At 58.2% G+C, this 21,578-nt stretch overlaps 1 protein-coding gene across 4 annotated transcripts; it reads right to left on the reverse strand.

The window, feature by feature from the left end:
• Positions 1-731: 731 nt before the first annotated feature.
• Positions 732-21,203, reverse strand: PTH1R (parathyroid hormone 1 receptor). 4 transcript variants are annotated; one of them, XM_068981744.1, is made up of 14 exons: positions 21,049-21,203; positions 10,258-10,360; positions 8,295-8,429; positions 6,601-6,711; positions 6,379-6,497; positions 6,093-6,187; positions 5,715-5,910; positions 5,123-5,276; positions 3,534-3,594; positions 3,133-3,199; positions 2,749-2,843; positions 1,986-2,127; positions 1,837-1,878; positions 732-1,198 (listed from the first exon to the last, which is right to left on the reverse strand). In XM_068981744.1, exons 1-14 carry the CDS (start codon positions 21,121-21,123, stop codon positions 821-823), a joined length of 1,773 nt encoding a protein of 590 aa, XP_068837845.1. In that variant the 5' UTR covers positions 21,124-21,203; the 3' UTR covers positions 732-820. The 4 variants fall into 4 exon arrangements, with proteins under 4 accessions (XP_068837845.1, XP_068837844.1, XP_068837846.1 ...); XM_068981743.1 differs by having other exon boundaries at positions 6,601-6,750; XM_068981746.1 differs by having other exon boundaries at positions 951-1,198; positions 1,986-2,123; positions 6,601-6,750.
• Between the last annotated feature and the right edge of the window lie 375 nt (positions 21,204-21,578).

The following is a 21,578-nucleotide window of genomic DNA, read 5'->3' on the forward strand; positions in this document are numbered from 1 at the left end:
CAGGCCGAGCAGAGCCTGTGCCATTCTGGAGTCCCCGACGGGGCGGGTGGCAGGGGCTGAGGGGGCAATGTGTTGGGTGGGTGGGTGTCGGGTGGGGATGCTAATAACCACGCTGGATCCATGGTGAGTGGATGTGTGGAGTCTCGCAGACAACCACCTGGACGCCCACCCCAGCCAGCCTCTGGGCTCAGAGCCCTGGCTCCCCCCCACAGTTCCTGCACCAGAGCAGGGACCCCAGCCCGCTTTTCACCCGATGGCCTTGGCACTGCTCCTGCACCCTCTGTCTGGTGGCCAGAGGGGTGTCAGGTCCAGGGTCAGGGCTGGGGGTCACATTTGGAGGGCTCCCTGCATGCTTCACCCTCCAAAGGGCATAGTGTGGCCACTAGACTGGCAGAAGGGGGCCCTGAAGCAAGGTCCAAGGCTTGGGGACATGGCCAGGGACCCAAAGGGTCTTCTTTCATGCTGCATGACAGAGACTGGGGGCCAGAGCTTCTCTAGGCTTAGACAGTGGCCTCTCCTGGGCCCCTTCTGCCCCCTGCGCCCTGACACACCAGGGACTGGCCCAAGGTTCCCAAACCCTGCCCCTGAGATGAGACCAAGAACTCTCCCATGGCTCCCAGCCCCTCCCCTCCTGCAAGAGAACCCAGTTCAGACCTCAGGAAGCCAGACACTGTTTCCTTTTCCCTTTTCTTCTTTTTTCTTTTTTTTTTTTCCTTTTTGTCCTCCCAGCCCCAGCCCTCAGTGGGCAACTGTCCAACAACCCGTCTCTTGGTCCGCCTGTCCACCCTCACGTCCACAGGTCCAACCCTCGGGTCCCTGATCACATAACTGTCTCCCACTCCTCCTGCAGCAGGACAGGTGGTCTCTCTGGCGCACAGGCCTCCTCATCCAGCCCCGAGCAGGAGCCGTTGAGGAATCCATCTTCCTTAGGAGCAGTCACGGCAGGTGGTGTGGCCTGGAGAGCTGGGGACCCTGACTTGGTGTGGCCGGGCAGCGGGGGGTGGCCATTGGTGGTAGCCGCAGGCAGCAGGCGGGGGCTTAGGGGCAGGCCAAGTCCCGTGCGGGGCCCTACGTTGGTCACACTCGTGTGAGACACCATCGGACCGTAGCTGTAGCTGCTGCTCCCGCTGCGTGCCTTGCGCTTGAAGTCCAGTGCCAGTGTCCAGCGGCTCCAGGATTTCTTGATCTCAGCCTGTACCTGGGGTGGCAGTAGGAGGGCAGGCAGTCAGGTGTGCCCCAAGCCCTTCTGCCACATGTCCCCAACCCCAGCAGAGCCCGCATCCCTGCCCCTAACAACGCTCAGCACTATTACTGGAAAATTTCAAGGCCAAGAAAAATCCCGTCATTCTCAGAACATGGTGCCTGGCGGCAGGCAATTGACACACCCAGAATGTAGAAGGCTCAAATGACCCCAAGGGTGGCTGAGTGTTCAAACTGGATGACAGACAATTCAACCGTGGGGTTGAGAAAACGCTTGGCTGTGCCCACACATCCTGAGCCTGAATCATCTGGAAAGACTTTTCTCTGCCTTCAGAACGTCCCCTGGGATGTTCTGTGAGGAACAAAGTGAGAACCAGGCAGGAGAATGAAGGGACAGCACTTGGGTAGCCCCTGGCACTCCTTTTTTTATTCTTTAATTTTTTTTTTAGTTTTTAGATTTTTGGGCACACCACACGCCTTAGTTCCCCAACCAGTGATCGAACCCAAGCCCCCTGCAGTGGAAGCGCAAAATCCTAACCCTTGGACCACCAGGGAGTTCCCCCCACCCCACCCCACCCCCGGCCCCTGGAACTCCTGTGGCCCCCCCGTCTTGCCCCAGTCTGGCCCACCGCTTACCTCACCATTGCAGAAACAGTATATGATGGCAACAAAAAATCCCTGTGGAGAGAGAGTCTTGGGTCAGGGCCCAGAGAGGCATCCGGAGAGGGTGGGAGCAGCTTCCCCTGCCCCACCCGTCCCTCCCGCCCTCAGACAGGGCTGCCCACCTGGAAGGAGTTGAAGAGCATCTCGTAATGCATCTGGACTTGCCAGAGCGTCCCTGAGACCTCGGTGTACGGCGTGGCCATGAAGACGATGTAGTGGACACCAAAGAGCGGCATGAGCACCAGTGTGGATTTGAGCAGCTTCCTGGGCCAGTGGGGCAGGCAGGTCAGGGTGGAGTCACTTCGGCCTCAGCAGGCACTGTGCACCTCGACCTGCCAGCCCCAGGCTCCAGAAGCCACTAAAAGGCCCGGAGCTCTGGCAGTTCACCTAAGCCAGTGACACTTTGCTGTCTCAGCAAAGTGTGAATAGGGCCCCTTGATTCTGAGGTGTCCCAGAGTGGACCATAAGTTCTGTCGCCCTGTCCCTGCACCTGCTGGTCCCTCTGCTGGCGCCCCCCTCACTTATCCCATTGACCCTCCTCAGGTTTCAGCCAAACTTCCACCTTCTCAAGCCCACCCATTGCCCATCTGTCTCTCAGACTCCCTGTGACCGGCTCTCTGAGGAGAGGTCTGGGTTTGTCCTGCCTTCACGGACCCCAGCTCTACTGCAGGGGCCTGGCACCAAGTGGCCCAGGCTGGCTTAGGGGGTGCCCCCAGAAGCCAGGCAAGATCCCACCACGGCCGGCAGGGCCAGCCAGGGAGTCAGGAGCTGAGCCCTTCCTTGAGACGGGCTCATCCCTGGGGCCTCTGCCTGCTGTTGAATGTGGGGCTGGGCTCCAGTGACCCCTGGGGTCTGAGGCATCTAGGCACGGCGGACGTGGCTCACCGGTACTGCTGCCGCGTATCACACCGGCCGGCGTTGGTCTCCCGCAGCTTGGTGGCGAGAACCCGCACGATGTTGATGAAGAGGATGAAGTTGAGCTGTGGGAGTGAGGCAGGGCTGCATGCGTCTTGAGGCCGCAGCCCCAGCAGGGAGGGCGGGGACTCTGGGACCCACGGCCCCGCCCAGGCTCTGCTCTGCCTAAGCGTGTCTCCAGGTGGCTCCTGAGGTCCTTGGTTCCCCATGTGGACTGGGGTGGGGGTCAGCTGCCTCTCTAGCCTTGTGGCTCTAACCTTGGGGTCCAGGGGAGCCCCTATAGTTCCCCGTCAGGGGCTGATCACCAGGACCCAGGGTCCACACTCCCACCCGGCCCTGAGGGCCCCTGCTCACCACAATGGAGGCCAGGATGGGCACCTGGATGATCCACTTCTTGTTCCCAGAGCTGAGATCCCAGCACCTAAGAAGGCCGAGGCCGTCAGCCCCCACACTCCCCACAAGCAGGCTCCAGGGGGAGTCGGCTCTGACACATGCACTCCCCCACCCCAGAGCACAGGACGGGGAGTGGGGATGTGGTCGGGCCCGAGGCCACCCACAGAGCCCCTTCTGCAGGGGCCTCTGGTGACCCTGAGTGGGCACCCAGCTTGAAGCTGGGCTAAAAACTCCTGAAACCGGGGCTGCTCAGGGCCAGGGGACAAGAGGTGCCCCCTCATATGTTCTACGGAGAAAGAGGGTACCAGGGGTGCCTCTGGCCTGTGGCCCAGCCTCCTGCTCCCTTCTCCACCTGGACCTACCCGGTGTTGGCCAGGGTAGCTCTCACACCGACCCACACAGCCACGAAGATGGCAGGCAGACCTGTGGGCAGAGCGGGACAGAGTATGAGGGGCTCTAGCTGCTGCCCACTTCTGTGCCACTCCCCTCACCCCTGGTGACCCCGGCTTAGCCCCCCACTGTCCCTGACCCCCCCCTCACCCTGGGCAAATGGGCTGCTTGGTGACACAGCCCTGCTTTTACATGTGCTGCCCTGCGGTCCCCACAGCCTCCCCTCAGGGCTCCAGCCCCCAGGACCCAGTTCAGCCCTCTGCCCTCATCTTGGTTCTGTATCTTGTACCACACACATGCACTCCTGTTGGGCACTTGGTGAAATAAGGGATCACTAATTTATCCACACCCAGTCCATTCTGCCCTAAAGTGTGCTGTTCTGGGCTGGGGGCTCCCTATGGAGGGGAGCTTACAATCAGGGGTTTTCTGTTCCAGCATCCCCCCTGCTTTGAAAAGTCCCCATGGATGAGGCTGGATAATGTGAGGGTTGTTGAGCCAGGGGCTACAGAGGAGTCTCAGTGTGCCTAAGCCTGAGCCAGTTCAAATGGTACGTGGTACCTCTGAGTGAGTTTTGCTCTAGGAAAGAGCCTCATTCCCCACTCTCCACCCTCTCCCACTTCATTCTAGGTCTGGCATACCCTTGGGAGGGGCAGGGCATGACCTGGGTTTGTGCAAGGAAAAGAGCTGTGATGTCCCTGTGCCACAAAGTTCTGTCTGTTCCCTTATCTGTGTGCGGACACCCTCTACCCCAGAGCCTGCATCAGCCTGCAACTCTGGGCTTGCCACGGGTGAGGTCAAGGTCAGAGTGTCCACCAAGGAGCAAGGAAGCTAGGATTATCGATCTGAGGGCCTTGAGGTGCTGAACGCGGAGAGGGCTCCACCCACCCAGCCTGCCCCTATGCAGTCTGGCCAGTCGCCCCGGAGCCCGGCCAAGCTCTGGAGCTGCCAACAATAATGGACAATTATCGGTAACTCAATCCTGGAGCCCGTCGGGGAGGAGGGCAGAGCCCCAGCAACCCATTCTGCAGAGGGGCTGTTGAAGCCCAGAGGATGCTACAGAGCCAGGGCCTCCAGTTCTGGGCCATGGACCCTGTGCACGGGGGTGGCAGAGGCCTGCATAGCTCCACGCGGTGTGGGGAGTGGTGGAGAAACAGGACTCGGGGTGGAGGGGGGTGTTCCGGATCCCAGCTCCAGTACTGGTGATACAGTGATAAGCATAGCTGCCTTCCAACTCCAGCCCCACGCTGACCTCTGACCCAAGGTCCACTCTGATCCTGAGTGGAGTCTTGACCTGAGAATTGCCTGCCCTTCCCTCTTCTGGCCTGAGCCTCAACTCCAGGTGAACCTGCCTCCAGGACAACCCCAACTTCAGGCTGAGCCAACCCCAAGTGAACCTCTGGCCAAGCCCTGTTCCCTGAGCCTGGGGGGTCAGCCTGTGGGGCATCTACTGCCCCACATCCAGCACAGGATGTGCCGTGTGGGTGCCTTCCCCTCAGTGTCCCCTCAGGGTCCTCTCTGACCCTGCCGTCCATGGTCCCACCCTGCCCGCGTGCCTGCGTACCCCAGCCGAAGACTGTGAAGCCCCAGAGGTACTTCTTCTCTGAGAAGAAGGCCATGAAGATGAGGCTATGCAGATACAGCCCCTCCACCAGAATCCAGTAGTAGTTGGTGGCCAGGAAGTAAAGGAAGAAGGTCACAGCCACCCGGCAGCCCGCCTAGGAGACCAGCTGGTGTTAGCCAGAGCGCAGGGCCTGCATCTGGGGAGGGCTGGGAGGGACTGAGGGCAGACAGTGGTAGGGGATGCTGGTAAGATCGGACAGGCTCTACTAAGGGCAGGGGCTGAGGAGTGTGTGCTGCAAAGATAGGAGGACACTCAGGACAGTGGTGGGGACGCGGGGATCATGGAGAAGAGCTGGGGTGGTTGGGGGCCTGGGCTGAGGCAGGAGAGTTGATGAAAGTGCACGCCGGGCGGGGAGGGGATTCGCAAAGCCCTAGGCAACACGGGTTGGAAGGATCCAAAGGGTGGATGTGAGCGGCCCGGAGCGCGCGCGTGGTCGCAGGAGACAGGTGAGGGTGCGTGGGGCTCCCGCGAAGCGGGCGGTGGCGAGGGGCCCAGGGCGGGCAGGCGCGGGCCTCCGGAGCGGGGCACTCACGTAGCCGGCGGCGGCGGCGGCGGGTGGCGGCGGTGCCTGGGCGATGGCGCGCAGCTCTTCCTCGGTGAGGCGCTCGGCCTCGTCGAGGGCGGTGCCAGAGTAGAGAACCGCGTCCTTGACGAAGATGCTCACGGCGCGAAGCATGAAGGACAGGAACAGGTGCATGTGGATGTAGTTGCGTGTGCAGTGCAGCCTCCTGCAGAGCACGCGACGGCACGGTGGGCGGGGGGCACGCGGCGCGCGCCGGGCGGGCAGGGGGCGCAGGGAGGGCGTGGGAGGCCCCACCCAGCCATGCCCTTGGCCACGCCCACTGCCTCCCTCGGCCACGCCCACGTCCCCCTCCCCACTGGCCCCCGCCCCACTCCTCGCCCCGCCCACCTAAAGTAGGCCAGGATGAGGACCGCCACGGTGAGAGATGCCAGCGAGACGGAGTAGCCCACGGTGTAGATCATGCCCAGGCGGTCAAACACCTCCTGCGCAGGTGGGGAGTTACCGTCAGAGCCCTGGGACTCGGGTGAACACCAGGTTAAGGGTCGGAGAGCGCAGGTACGTTTGCTGGAGGAGTCAGGACTAGGTCAGAGGTCACGGGGGGGGGGTAGCCTGATCCGGGTCAGGTGAGGGGGGTGGGGGGGGCCGGGGGGAGCGGGGTGGGGAAGGCTCGCACCCGTTCGCGCGTCTCATTGGTCAGGAACTTGAGGCACTCGCTGTAGTTGGCCCACGTGCGGTTGTGCCCAGGCACCAGCTCCCAGCTGCCATTGCGGTCACAGCGGCGGTAGGCATGGCCTGCAGGTCCGCAGGGGGAGGTCAGGGCAGTGAGATCTGGAACCCCTGAGCTTCAAGTCCTGACGGTGCCCGCGGTCCCCCACCCTACTCCAGACTGCCTTACCTTTGTGATTGAAGTCATAAATGTAGTCGGGACAGGGCATGGCCACCACCTCCCCTGGAGCCCCCAGCGGCCAGCACAGGATGTGGTCCCACTCCGGCAGGCAGGGGCGCCCTGTGCCCACAGAGACAGACAGAAAAAGGTGGAGGACACCTGTCCAGATCCACAGTTAGTGACCCAGAGGAATAAACACACCTGTGCTGGCTCCTACAGGGTGCACCCCAAGACTGGAGAACTCAGGCTTGGAGCATTCTGGAGAGAATGTATTGAGCCCTTACTCCCGACTGCGCCCTGCACCCCCTGGCCTCGTAGATTCACTACAGCCCCTCCTTGTGGGTGTTGGCAATGGCCCCATTTTCTAGATTGGCTAGCAGAGGCCAAGAGAGGCGAGTGATTTGCCAAGGTCATACAGCCCAGGGCCCTGCCCTCCTCAAGTTCTCAGCCCCTGGCCAGGCCTCCCTCTTTTCTCTCTGTTCTTGGTCCCACCTTCCAGGTGTCCCTGGAGAAGGGCAAGTTCCCAGAGTAACTCTCCTTCAGCTGAGAATGCTTCCAGCGTGATCCATGCCCAAGGACCATGGACTGGAGGCAGGAACTCTCGTCTCCAGTGCCAGCTGGACTCCTGAAGAACTGCCCACCTCATGCAGGTGTCCGCCTTCTTTGCACTTCAGTTCCTTCACTGGGGAATCAGGATTGATACGCACTTCCGCCACTACCCAAGACCCGCCCTGAGCACCTGCTCTCAGACTCTGGTGTCCACTCATGGAGGGACATATAATCCCCCAAATCTATCAGTGCTAATTGTGGGATTCAAGGCAGGGCGACATATCCCACTTTGGGGCTCCAGCCTCACAGCAGAGATGGTAAGTGACCTTGGAAAGACTCCAGCCTCCAAATTTTCCACTTCCCACCCCCAGCTCCCTTCTCTCCCCCCGCAGGGCTCCAACCACAGGACTCTCCAGCCACCCTGGAAGGTTGCCTTGATGGCTAGACCCACCCTGGCTTGGTGAAAGGCTCTCTGTCCTGGGCACCATATTCCCAGCCCCGCCTGGCCAGGCCTACAATTCCCTCTGATCCCTGGGGAGCCACAGGGTGACCACAGCCTCCCAGATGTGGCCCATCTGGAATCTGCTGCCCACCCAGCCGGTTCAAACCGGCCCTGTGGCTGCAGCCTGGGTTCCACGTTTGTCTCTCCTTACCTCCCCCAGGGACAATGCAGCCCGCATATCCCTCCCTCTCTTCTCTTCTGCCCTCCTCCTCCTCCCCCTGTCTGGCCCCACCCCTTCACAGCCACCTTCCTGTCCTGCCCCCCCTCTCCTTACCACCCCACTATGTGTCTTGATGCACCTCCTCTGACATATTGAGTCCCCGTCCCGGTGCCTCTTAGCCCCCTCTGTCTCCCTCTGCCTCTCTATTTCTGTCTCCATGTCTTTCCCAGCCTCTCCCTGCTCCTCTCTTTCCCAGATTCTCTGTCATCTCTCTCCATGGGAGGGTCTACCCCTGAGGTGTGTGGGTCAAGTTCTCTGCCCACCTCTGGGGGTCCAAGTCCATCCAGCTTGCCTGCCCCCTCCACGCCATCTCCTCCCAGCACCTCCCTTCCTCCAAAAGCCGAGGTGCGTGATGTCACATGGAAGTGGCAGAGCCATGGGGCAAGTGGGTCCGAGTTGGTCTCAGATGGTTGCATCGAAGCACAGACGTACCTCGGGGCCTGCTGCCAGTAGGCACCTCCTTGTCCTCCTCGGACTCAGGGTGGAGCTTCCCAGATGCCTTCTCTTTCTTGGGCTTCCCTGATGTGGACGCAGATGCCCATCCTTTGTCTGATTCCATTATGTCGGCTGGAGAAATCAGGGCAGTTATGGCTGTCAACAGTGCCGCTATGCAGGAGACCCAGGGTCCCCTCCTGCCTTGGAGACGCCCCCTCCACACAGTGAGGGTTGTCCCCTTCCCTGCTGACACCCAGCCTGACGACAGGTAGAGATGTGCTTTACAAACAGCAAAGTGCTTGCCAGGTACAGAAGAAATCAGGAGGCATGCAGACTGTCAACAAGGGGCTCAAAGAGGAGCGAACGCCATTCAGGTGTGGGATCAACTAGCGGTTTGAGCGGTAAACGCGGGCAGAAGTGTCTGATTCAGCAGTTGTAGCCAAAGCCCACCAGGGGGCGTATGGCAAAAGCAGACCGTGGTGGTTATGTCAGCAGAGAGGTTAAAGAGCAAAAATGAAGTCTGGCCAGAGCACCCCATAGGTCTAGAAGTTAGTGGTATGAAAGACAAGAGCAAGAGTGTGCAGTTGTCAGGAGAGGGCCAATAAGCCCACCTACCCCCATCCCCTGCCCTGGGATGCCTGAATAAGGGGTTCACAGCTTCCACAAGGGACCCTGGACCATCTCAGATGGGACCTGGCCTTTCCCTCTCTTAGAAGTCTGAGGTCTCTCTTCCTCGCTGAAAACTCTTCCTCCTTATGTGACCTTCAGCTGCAGCCTCCTGGCCCTCCCATGTTGGGTTTTGTGACAACAATGGGATGCTAATTGCAGACACCTTGGGCTGAGACAGAATGGCTGTGCCCATTTTCCCACCTGAACCTGAGGACATTAGTAGGGTGGGGGTAGCAAGATGTGATGGAGTGAGAAGGGAAGGCTCCATGGTTCAACAGAGACAGCAGAGGGAGGTGCCTCCAGGCTTCCACAACCAGAAAGAGGGCTGGGTTCAGACCCTCCCAGACCCTGATGAGACTGGGGCGGGGGACCAGGGAGACACTGGTGAGGACAGTGTGGGCAGGGCTCTGACAGCAGAGACCATGTGAGTCCCTGTGAGTGGGAGCAGGGGCTGTGGGCTCCAGGGGATGTCACTGTGCGCTTGCGTTTGGGGTGTACATCACCACCCTCTCCCAGGGGTCTGAGGGCCAGTGCAGGGAGGCCAGTGCCCACCACTCAGGTGGGGTCTGGATCTCTTCCAGGTCGAGGGGATTAATCAAATAGAAGTCAGAGGCCGCGCTGGTTGCTCATGAAGCCCCATTTCCGCTTCCAGGAAATGGACTCAAGGAAGAGACCAGCTTGAGACTGGGGTGGGAGCTGTGAGGTCAGGTGACTGCCCATCCTAGCTTGACCGTGGCCAGGGTTCCCTGGAGATGCTGTGTTGGTAGGAGGGAGTATTCTTACCCCTTCAGGAGCCTTCTACTGGGCAGTGACCATGACCGACATGGATACCCATCCGTATTCCTCTATTCTCCTTCCCTTCCAGCCCCATTCTGAGCCTGGACACCCTGCCTTGCCCTGTGCCTAGGGGCCTCTTTCAAAGATGTATTCACGCTTCTGGATGGCACTGGGTACTGCTTCCTCCTCTAGGAGGCAGTCCCGGCCCACTCTGGTGCTCCTGGTCCTGGCAGGCCTCACCACATCTACGCATCAGAGATGATTCGGACTGTAGCTGCCTTCGTGCCCTCCTATCCCAGCCCTGGGAGGGGAGGCTCAGGGCATCTCTGAACCTGCTGACTTTCAACTCACCTGACTCACCCCACTTTTGGTCCTCACTGTGGCCTGGCCCCCTTTACCTGGGCCCGCCCTCCCTTGGTGCCACCTGCCTTTGCCTCCTGGGCTCCCACCTTCTTCTGGCCCCTCCGTGTCTCCTGCCTTTGCCCCCTAGACCCTCCTTCGGCCCCGCCCCCACCTGGCCTCTGCAGGACTTCTTTGAGCCGCTTCTCACATTGGGCCTGGGCGCGGTGCAGCAGGAAGATCTGCTCCTCTTTGGTCATGACGTCATCTGCATCCACCTACCGAGCAGAAGGTCAGATTGCAGGCAATACTTCCCCACCGAGTGCTGGACGCCACAACTATCCCAGCCTCCTTGAGGGACGCCCCCCAACACACACACACACGAATGTGGGAAATCCGCCTTATGTAGCTCCATTTTACAGACAGGCAGCCTTGGCTCGAGGGGAACGGCCTGACCTGCCTGACCTACCAGAGGGAAAAAAGGGGAAGGAAGGGGGGCTGTCCCCGACTTGTCCGATAGTAACCCCATAGAAAGCAGCTTCTGATAGTCGCTGTCCAGTCTGTTCCCCAAGGGGGCGTGGGAAAGGGATGGAATGTCCCAGGATGGATGCTCACCGGATCTTGCCGTCTGTTGGGGACCCTGGGTAGGGAGGGGGTGGGTAAGGGTGGCGAACTCTGGGGAAACAAACGGGGGGCCTGGATTCCTGCAAGTCCTAGTGCCCCTGGGACCTTAGGAGTCACCGATTTCCATCCTGGCCCTCTCCCCAGTAAGTGCTTTCCCCGTGAATGGGTGAATGGCGTGAATGGCGAGTGCCTCGGCCCCTCCCACCCTTGAGGTCCCAGGAGGGAGCGGATGGAGAAACTGCTGGCAAGTGGTCTGGGTTGGGCGGGGCACTCGCGTGCAGGCTGTGGGTGGGAGTCACCCACATCCATCGCTTATCTGGAAGCTTTCCTCCATCCCTGTAGACCCTGTGTTCTGGTGATGTGGACAGACCTTGGTTCCTGCTCTCCCCTCTGCCCGGGATGTCCTTCCTTCCTTTCCTTCCAACACTGCACACCCTCGGTACTGGCTGCCACCCGCTAGGTTCACTGGCAGTATTTTAAGGACGGAAACAGGAACATCATGGCAGGGGAGAGTGGGGGCGGGACTCACTCTGAGCCTCTGTTTCCCTGACTTAGGGTTGGGAGTCAGAGGTTAAAGGCAGCATCCTGCCCCGGGAACAACTCAGTGTGCCCCAGCCCCGCCACTGCCATGAGGGACCACAAGAGGTTAATACACCCCCTCAGGTCCCACCCACCTTCACCTTCCAAGACAGGGCCGCGTCCCTGCAGAGCCGCAGAACTGGGGGAAGTGTCCCATGAGACTACTCTGACCCAGAGCTGGGCTGTGACCCCTCAGACTCCACAGGGCAAAGCCTGGTTCTCTTAGACCTTCAGCGGGCGGAGCTGCATCCATTCAGACATCCCCCGGCAGGGCCGGGTCCCTCCAGTCTGCGCGGAGCTTTGCAGGGCGGGAGAGCTCAGAGGAGGCGGGGGAGGGAGGCGGCGGCCGGGGAAGGGGCGGGTACCCGCGCTAGGGGGCGGGCCGGCCGGCCGGGCGGGTCAGGGAGCCCGCTGCAGGGAGAAGTTAATTGACCGAGTCTCTTGGTGGCAGCAGCAAGGGCTTCTAGAGCCAAGGAGTCTCCAATTGGCTCGGTCGGACGTGGGTTCTGCTGGTTTCAGTTAGCGGAGGCGCGTGCGCGTCTTCGCGCGTGCGCGTGCGTGGCTGCACATCCTTGAGTGGCCGCGCACACGCCGTCTGGCGATGTGTGCACTTGTGTGTGCCCCTGTCTCTGTGAATTCTCACGTGGGGATCTCCAGCGTGCACATTTGGGACGTGAGCCTGAGGTGTCTGTGAAGATGTTTCTGGGCAAAGGTCCGCGTGTGCGTGTCTGCGAGTATGTGATAACGGTTGCTCATTAGCCTGCATGCCTGTGGGTATCCGTGCTTTTGCGCGCATATCACTGGCATCTGAATTGGACCCCGAGATCTCAGCTGGACCCAGTGCCTAGGAAGGGCTGGAGAGATTCTCACGTGTTTGCTGCTGGCCCCTACAGCTTCTCTCATTTTCCCCACCTCCAGCTATGACTGAGCAGACTAGGGCAGAAGTGGCCCTGAGAACTGGGGTTTGAGGGAGGCAACTCCCGTCTGCCTTAATCCAGGGAGCTCCCAGACTAACCTGAGGTTCTCTCTGTGCCTCTGGCATTGGGGACCCAGCTGCTAAGGAGTCTGAGCCCATCCCCACGATAGCACCCTTTCACCACCATTTCCGTTATTGCAACTGGCACTCTGTCAGCTAGCACCATCATCACCTTGACCACCAACACCAACTCAGCCACCCCCCACCAGCACCGACACCACCACCAGCAGCAGCACCATCACCACCAGCAGCACTAACCACTATTAACACTGGCATAGCCACCATCAGCACCATGACAACTGGTAGAACATCATGACCATCCCCACCACCAGTGCCTTCTCCCCCAGCACAATGACCACCACGACCGTCACCACCACCTCCAGCACCATAGCCACGAAAGGCAACATGAGCACCATCCTTGCCACCAGCCCCATAGCCACTGTCAGCGCCATCTTTCCTGTATCTTAGTCTTTCTCCCTCAGCCCCCTTCCCCACCACCCCGTCTCCTGCCCACCTTTATCTCTTTCAAGACGAACAGATACTCACCATACTTTTTTTTTTTTTCCCAGCTGACAGAAACCTCCCGAGTGGCTGACAGACTTCCACCAGTCCCCAAAGCCTGGCACACCGGCCCTTTCCACAGACAGACTAGCCCACTGATGTGACTGAGTGTCACAGCTGGTGCCCTGGACTAAAGGCAGGCAGGCAGTTGTGGGTTGAAAACTGCCCATTTGGCAGACTGACAGACAGACAGGTGTGCAGCTGGGCGAGGACCAGGAGCTCACTCCTTACCCTCTCACAGGCCCAACGCATCTGCTCAGCCTCTAACTACTGCACTCTCTCTGTGGCCAAGAGGAGGCACATTCTCTGCCCAGAACTCTCATTTCCCGGTGGGTCTGGGAATGCCCAGGAATGGGGAGGGTATGTGCTTCAGGCATCAGATAGCGCCCAGATTCCTCCACCCACAGGGTCAGGGGCATCATCTCTGGCCTCCCTAAACTGTATGACCCATTTGTCTGTCACCCAATCACAGCAGAACTGCCACTGCAGCAAGAAGAATTCACGTCAGTCAAGAAAGCACTTTCAGGACTTCCCAGGGGGTCCAGTGGCTAAACTCTGCTCCCAATGCAGAGGATCTGGGTTCGACCCCCGGTTGGGGAACTAGATTCCACAGGGCACAACTAAAAGATCCTGCATGCCACTACTAAGACCTCATGCAGCCATATATATATATATATAAGCGCACACACACATATAAGCACTTTCCCAAGGAACAGAGGGCAGCCCTACACCAAGTGCATCCCCACTCACTTTAGAGCACAGCACCCCTGCCTGGGATGCCACCACGTCTCCCTGCGCCTGCACCCTCTCATCTAAGGAGATTCTGCCACCAGCACTGGAGCGTGAATCCCGCCTCCACCACCAACTGGCTTTGTACCTTTGGTACAGTTGTTTAACCCGTGTGCCTTAGCTTTCCACCTGTAAAATCAGGACAATAAGAGGGCTTTTTGGGGGACTTCCCTGGTGGTCCACTGGTTAAGACTCTGCACTCCCGCTGCAGGGGGCACGGGTGCGATCCCTGGTTGGGAGACTAAGGTTCCACATGCTGTGCAGCACTGCCAAGGATAAAAATAAATAACAGGGCTGCTGTGAGAGTTAAACAAGGCACTGCATGAAAAGCGCTCCACCTTCATGGAACTTCATGGAGGTGGAGCCCATGCAAAGCTGTAGGCTACCACTGCTACCAGGTCAGGAGCACCACCAAGTCGAGGCTTTCCGAGTGCGCTTATGGACCCCTGTGCTGCAGGACACCATGGGTACCCCCAGGCTGGGGACCCAGAGAGACATGGGAGATTGAGTAGATGACCGAGTCCAGGGGGCCACAGTGAGGGGCACGGGCCGGGGATGGATGGGGTTCCATGGAGGATTCGGAGGGGGGGAGTACAGGACAGCCTGCAGGGTGAGGTGTGCCTGGCAAGCTTTGGGGGTGAAAGGCATTCCAACAACTCCAGATGTGGATTTACTGATCCACCCTGGACTCACACTAAGATTCCAGGTCACTGCCAGACCCCCCACACTTGGGCTTAAGGGGCAGGAGGGCTGCCTCCTCTGCTTCTGCCCTGAGTGAGGAGGTCGTTATCTCCTGGGACAGATGCAGAAAATGCTGATAGCTCTGATTCTCCTCCTGGCCTGGCCACGCCCTCAGCTGCGCCGTCCTCAACCAGCCCCTTTCCCTGTGCAGAGTTCAGGTCTCCTCGGCCTGGCTCCTGTTAAGGAGGACTCAGACTTACATCATTTTAGATCCAGAGAGTCTGTGCATCTTGGGTCTCACTGGTGAGGACTGAGGGGCCGGGGGCTGCATCATGGCCAAGGGTCAGTTAATCCATACGCACCACTGACAGGGTCACTGAGCCCTGGTGACAGGTGTCCTGAATCCCGCTTTCTCCCACCCCCCTCCTAGGGTCTTAGGTTAGGGCTGACTTCCCCTGACCTGACCACTGTAGAGCTTGGCTGCAGCACTCTCCTCCTGTTCAACGCTCCCACATGGACCCTTCCTGGGTGCACACATGTGCATGATCTGCAGTTTGTGAATAGGCAGGGAGAGAGGTGGCCTGGGAGCCCAGAGTTGGTATCTATGGGGCTCCAGGCAGGGTGCAGAGCGGGGCTGAAAGCCAGTATGTTATTTACAAACATAGAAGCTGCTGTCTCAGGGAGAGAGTAATGTGTGGTCAAGAAGCCCGGATGTGTTTCTCATTTCCTGAGTTCAGAAGCTCACAGGGAGAGAAAAGCCATCTGCTCAGTACCCCTCCCGCCGAGGGGTGGGGGCAAACAGCTCCTTCTAACTCGGCTCCCGGGGTGACCTCACGGAGGATGGTACTGGAGCTGGGGAAGCAGGGATGGTGGCAATAGGGCTGGACAGACAGACGGTGGCAGACAGTGAGTGGGGCGATGTGGAGGCCGGTGATGGCAATGGTGTGATGGTGCGGGAGTGGTGGAGAGCCAGCTCCATACCCCTGACCAAATGAGGGCTGCTCCTCTAGGTCCATCTCTTAACTGCCAAATTCCACACATTTGCTGTCTGTGATCCCAGACATGCCTACAATCCTCCTCCTCCGGGCAAAATGAAGGAGGAAATACAAGGGATCCTTCTTCAGCTGCTGACACCCCTGTCTCTGGGAGAGAGGCTCCTGATGCTGATGGTATCTGCCTCAGGATGACCTTTTGGGTTATCTCATCCATCTCTCTGCCTAGGGTCAGCCTGGTCCCCTGGGGGGTCAGGCAGCTGCTGGCTTCTTGATCACCTCCAGAGAAAGCAGATCTACCTGCTATTCATCACTGGTGTGGCCAGTGTCTCCCACGCCATGACAGCCCCTCTGCAGGCTGGCACCCACCACTGCCCCTGGACCTTTAACCACCTCTCCTCCACCTTCCATCACATCTCTGTCTTACAAACGCCACCACTGAGGCTGAGAGCACAGTTAGAAAGAAGAGGGCCAGGAACAGAGCCAAGGTCTGCTTGAACCAAAGCAGCAGCTACTCCAGAGGATGGGAAAGAAAGGAGGGGATGCCCCACCACATGGATCCGCTAGAGTCAGCCTCAATACCAGTTTTCCTCAGAGCCTTTCTGGATTGTATCTTTCACTGTGTCAAGCAAGAGCCTCTTTGCAGAGCATCTAGAGCAGCTTCCACAGAGGTAATCTGGGGATGCAGATAGATGTGGAGGTGATCAGATAGTGATAGTGTTTATTGGTGATGGCAGCTTCCACTCAGCTCTGCCTGGGCAGAGGACAGCTGCTCACTCACACATTAGGAGGAAGGGGAGTTCACACCTCCAGAAAAGCCACAAGGAGAAAACCTTGGCTAACAGGAGACCCCCTGGTGACCTCCTGGCCTTCCTGCACCTCTTCTCCAGGTTCCACTCCTGGGACCTGTGCTGGCACCCCTCGATGTCTCCCATGCCAGCTGGCTGGGGATTGCTCCCTGCCCCTTGCTGCCCTCCGTCTGTCTGGCTGGCCGGAGCAGGCTGGGACGGGTTCCCTGCCGGGGACACTCCTGCCCCGCCACGCCACCGCTGACAAGTGCTGACTTTTCCTCCCCCTCGCCTGGCCTTCCTGAACAGGCTGCCTGTGTTCGGGGCTGGGAGGGGCTGGGGGGAGGCACTGTGACGCCTCTCATCCTGGCCAACGTGGACGCCTTCAGGGCAGGCAGTGGGATGGAGCCTGGGGTGGCAGAGTTGGCTGCTAGGACCCGGTGGATCTTCACAAGCAGCCTCTACCTGGCCTGGGGGAGCGAGGCCCAAAAGGATGGTATGAACTAGCCTAACCATAAGGTGGTCAGCAAGACAGAATCCTTCCAAGTCTTACCTCTGCACAGGCAGGTTCCAGAGCTGGGGGTTCCGAAAGGTTTGGGGGTTTCTGATGTCTCTGAGAATCCGAGCAAAACTCTGCACCCTCTCCCAGCCGCACTGTATTTTGCAGACAATTTCTGGCGTCTGCAAACCCCCCACCCCACCCTTTCTTTTTCCTGGGGACTTTCTGAAAGAGCTGCCTTCCTGATGTGGTGGCCGGACAAGGGAGTGTCCCCAGAAGGCCCACAACAGGAATCTGGGGGAGGCCTCTTGACGCCTCATTAAAACATTCCGAAGAAAACCCAAATTCCCGGGAGGGTTCAGCCCCCTCCTCCTTCTCTGTCCACAGGCGCTCCCAGAGCTGCGGGTGGAGGGGTGGGGGTGTTTAAGGGCAGGTGATATAAAAAGCTTCAACAAATCAATACAAAAAAAAAAAAGACAAATAACCCACAGAAAGAGGGGTAATGGCTCTGAGCAAGCTCTTAGAAGATGGACCATAAACCAACCCGTACAAGTCCAGAGGCTCACTGGTCATTAGCAAATTAATGTGACAAGAGACACTATTTCTCATGTCATTCTCATTAAAATGACAAGAGACACCAGGCAAACGTGAGAAAAAGAATCTTCAGACCATCCCTTAAAACGGAGAGTATGCGTTAGAGGCCTGCTGGTCACTCCTAGGGCTGGAGTATAAACCCGCAGAGGCGTTTTAGAGGGCCGTTTGGCCGTGTCTCTTGAAGTAAAAAAAAATACGCATGTTCTCAGACCCAGCAATGACAGGATCTAGAAATATCCTACAGGGAAATGGTTACACAAGGACACAGGAGGGCATTTCAAGGGGCTTCCCTGCCGCCATCTGAAATCCTCTCTCTCACACACACACTTGAAAATTATGCAGAAACGATCTAAATGTACATTTCAAGGGACTGGTAATGAATCTCAGGCTTTGGAAATACTACACAGCATTAAAAAAGACAGATTTATATTTACTGACATGAAGGTCTCCAAGATACACCTTTAAGTAGAAAAATGCATATGGCAGAGCCCTTATCTACAAACTGCCATCATTTATTAAAAAACAAACAGAAAATGACAGACTAAAACTATCTACTTTGTATGGACACCAAAGGGACCTTTTTGGAGAAAAAGCTCTAGGAGAACATCTCCCACCCAGACTGTTTTTTCAAAAAAGCTTTTTCTCTAGAACGGAGAATGGGGTTTGGGAGGAATCAAGGTTAACGTCTCTTTAATCTCTATTACTTGAATCTTCTATAAGAAAGAACATATTCAAGTATAGTTCTGAAATTAAAATAAGAAAATAAAAGTAAAATAGCCAAAGGATTCTACTAGAAAGAAAGAAGAAAGAAAAGGAGGAAAAAGGAAACCAGAGGGAGATATAGGGGTCTCCTGCCAGCAGAAGCCCTCACCCTACTTTGGAGGAAGAAGCTCAGTGCAGGTGTCTGAAGACCTGAGTTGAAATCCAACCTGGGGAACAGACTCACTGTGTGACCCTCAGGGCCCTTTCCCATAAAATGGGTGGATGAACAGATGGAATGAGAAAAGACTTGTGATGGTTTCTAGCTCAGAATCCGGGGACAGCCACTGTTCAATACACAGTCAGTTCCTCCCCGTCTGTAAAAGTGAGCCCCTTTGGCTAGCTGACCTTGGAGCATGCTGGGAGTGCTTCCGTGGAGTCCCACCCACTGTGGCCTCTCCTGAGTCTGACCCTGAGGTCATATCTCTACACTCTAAGCCTGCCCCTCCCAACCCCACAATGCCGACCTTCGGCCGCTCCCACTGCAGTTTCTCCTTCACAATGTGCATGCCGAGGGTGTCCTCAGGATGAGGCATCCCCGAGGACAAGACCACCCCTTCCCTGCTCCCCCACTCAAAATCTGCCGGCCCATCTCTTCCTCCAAACATCACCCCACCTGACCCTCAACCTTACAGCTACTCTGCTCTGGCACAGAAAAGATGGAAGACACAAGAGGGACCAGCTGAGTCTGGCCACAGCCAGTGTCCTTCCACTGGGAGACGTCTTGGTCCTGCAACTGTGAGGTCCCTCGACTGGGGCCAATTGGGTGGTCAGTATGTCGGTTTGGTGATGGGACGCTATCTGCTGAGGATGAAGCGATATCCATTGGGTGTAGGAGAGGATGTAGGCAGACTGAGTTTCTTGCTGGCTCCAGCTGAGCCCAGGGGGCCCACAGGCTGTTGGGGGAACCCTCAGGCCATATCCTCTATCCCCAGAGCCAGGGGAGGTTCAATGTACTCATGTCCTGTGTGTCAGCCACAGATGTTCCAATAAGGTCCCAGGGCAGATCCAGCCCTGGCATCCTTTCTCTTTCCCTACCCTCAGCCATGGGCCAGGGCTAAGCCAGGCAAATTCTTTGCATGTGCCTCAGCTTCCCTGGAAAACAGTGTGGGTCCCCATGGGTCCCTGATAGAGGCACAGGGCTTGACCATGGTGGACACGCAACAGATAATGGTCGTTATTGGTTGTGTGAAGGTCAGCTAAAGGAGACAAAAACAGAACCCTTTCTCAGAGGGTTGTTGCAAAGACTGAACTAGCTAATATTGTAAAGTGCTTAGAACAGTGTTTGGTAAGTAGACAGCAGTACAGAAGCATTTATTAAATAAAAACAAGAAAAAAAAACAGATTTGGGTGCAAGTGTGATCACAAATATACAACACATACGTATGCACAACCATGCTCCTGCAAGTCACGTGCAGACCCACAGCCTCAGACACACGTGAACTCACACAAGGAATCGGACACTCACACTCACACAGATCCAGAGAATACCAAACTCCGAGTCCCACTGTGCCCCTCTTGGAGACACAGATATACTCTTAGGTCACCCACGCCCATGACTCCGTCTATTCCTCAACAGTTGCTTGCACACATGCACGTCCACAGACCATGCTGGCTGGCTCTGCACGGTGGCTATGCTCACCACCTTGGAAGGGGCCCTGGGAAAGGTGACCCTGGCCCGAGGGGAGGCTGGGAAATAGCTCTGGACCCTGGCGTTCACCAGGGTTTTGCAGCATGCCTGCACAGGGTGTTGATCACCTCTGAACCTCGGTTTCCTCATCGACAAATCCTTGTATGCGGCGATGTCTTTGGCTGTGGGGTGCCATGCTGTGTGGGCATGGACAACAGTGAATGGGATGTGCCAGAGCCAACAGAGAAGAGAAGAGCTGCGGATTAGGGAATTCTTAGGCAAATGTTTCTTTCTTGGTGTCTTTTTACAGACAGGGAAACTGAGGTGGGGACAAGGACAGCACAAGGTTACACAGGCTCTGGCAGAACTGGAGGAATCTAAGAGCTCCCACCTTCCCACCTGGGGCTCCTTCTGGACAGGGAGCCGGGCAGGAGGGGGCCGCCTGCCTGTCTCTCTAGAAGGCAAATACCTGCACCTGGGAGGTGAGGGGGAGCAACTGGGGCCTTGAAGTTAGACGCACAGGCGGACAGTCTCCTCAGCAATGGCTGGTCCCCCGAGACAGGGCTGCTGTGGGATCCGACTGACGCCCCAGGAAATGATCCCAGACCTAGCCCAGAATGAGGAGGGTACTCACGCTTCATGCCTCCAGCCCTCAGCCCCTGCCAGGCTTTTCCTATTTTTATTTGCTATTCTTGGTCTGTCTACTCCTGCCCTGGGGAGCTCTCACTCCCATCCTCTTTGTCTCTGTCTCTCTCTTCTCTCTGTCTAACCTCATCTCCTATTCTGACGCTTCTTCTCCCCCTGGTCCCCTGTTGGCCTCTGCTCTCAGGAGGGTACAACGTGGGTCCCCTCACACACCCGATCAAGTTTCTCTTGTGGGAGTGTTTTGGAAGGTCAGTCTCCTTCAGGGGACCTCCATCCCTCCTCCATATACCACACCATACCCGCCTCCCTGGGCAGACATCTTCCAATCTGGGTGAAGCTGGACATGAGTGCAAGCATGGGTGTGTGTGTGCAATGGTGCAAACTGGAGGGGGTCCCTGAACCCTACCCCCTGACCTCAGACCAACAGCCCTGTGTCCCAGATTGCAAACAAAACTTGCAGAAAACACAGGCCCCCAGAGCAAAGTCTGTGGGATCCTACCTCAGGGCCAAAGCCCAGTCTTCTGCTAGATCACACTGTCATTTTCAAGGGAGACACAGGGCAGAGATGCTCTCAGAAGCAGAAGACAGGAGAATCCCAAACACAGATTTCCAGACCTGGGACCCCAACCCCAGGCTTCAGAAATAAGGAAACCTTATAGGCATCTGCACCCCAGAGTCCAGACATCCCAGAAACAGCAGGCACCAAGGATCCTGGGCTGGAGGGGACCCCCACCCAAAGTTCAGATTATTGGGAAGAACTCAAGCCTCTGAGCCCTGGACACACATCCCTCCTCCAGGGAACCCATAGCAAGCCCGAAACCTGTCCGGGAGTGTGAGCGGGTGACTTACCAGCGCGTATGCGGAGCTGAGCACCGGGCAGCAGAGCAAGAGCGCCAGGCCGGGCGCGATCCGGGCGGCCCCCATCGCCACCGCCTAGGGCCCCGTCCCTCGGGGCAGCCGCCGCCGCCGGCCCTAGTGGTGGTGGTGGTGGTGGGGTACAGAGCTGCGTCAGGCCGGGCTGCCCCGCCCACGCCACGGCCTAGGGGACCCCGGAGGCCCGGCGGCCCGAGGCCCCGGGGCCCGGCGCGGGGCCCATGCGCGGAGGGCTAGCGAGCGAGCGCAAAGGAGAGAGAGAGAGGGAGGGAGGAAGGGAGGCAGCCGGGGGCCGGGCGGGCGGCGGGCGGGCGCCGAGAGCTGCGGAGCTGCCCGTCTGCCTCCGAGCGGAGAAATCACATCCATATGGCCGGGCCCCCCGCCCCCGGCCCGCCCCCCGCCCCCCACCCCCACTGCGCGCCGCCTTTTCTTTTTTTTCTTTTGGGGAACTGGGAGCTGTGGCTTTGCCCCCACGCCCAGTGGGGGAGGGGTCGGGGGAGGGGTTG

The sequence above is a fragment of the Capricornis sumatraensis genome, chromosome 10 (assembly GCF_032405125.1).
Source record: "Capricornis sumatraensis isolate serow.1 chromosome 10, serow.2, whole genome shotgun sequence".
Taxonomy (NCBI): domain Eukaryota; kingdom Metazoa; phylum Chordata; class Mammalia; order Artiodactyla; family Bovidae; genus Capricornis; species Capricornis sumatraensis.

Excerpts from the sequence above, each read along its gene's own strand:
- PTH1R (XM_068981743.1), bottom strand. The coding sequence starts at position 21,123 with ATGGGGGCCGCCCGGATCGCGCCCGGCCTGGCGCTCTTGCTCTGCTGC. Across the intron at positions 10,361-21,048 it reads TCAGCTCCGCATACGCGCTG|GTGGATGCAGATGACGTCAT; the intron begins GTAAGTCACCCG and ends TCTGCTCGGTAG. Across the intron at positions 1,199-1,836 it reads ACTGTTTCTGCAATGGTGAG|GTACAGGCTGAGATCAAGAA; the intron begins GTAAGCGGTGGG and ends CTGCCACCCCAG.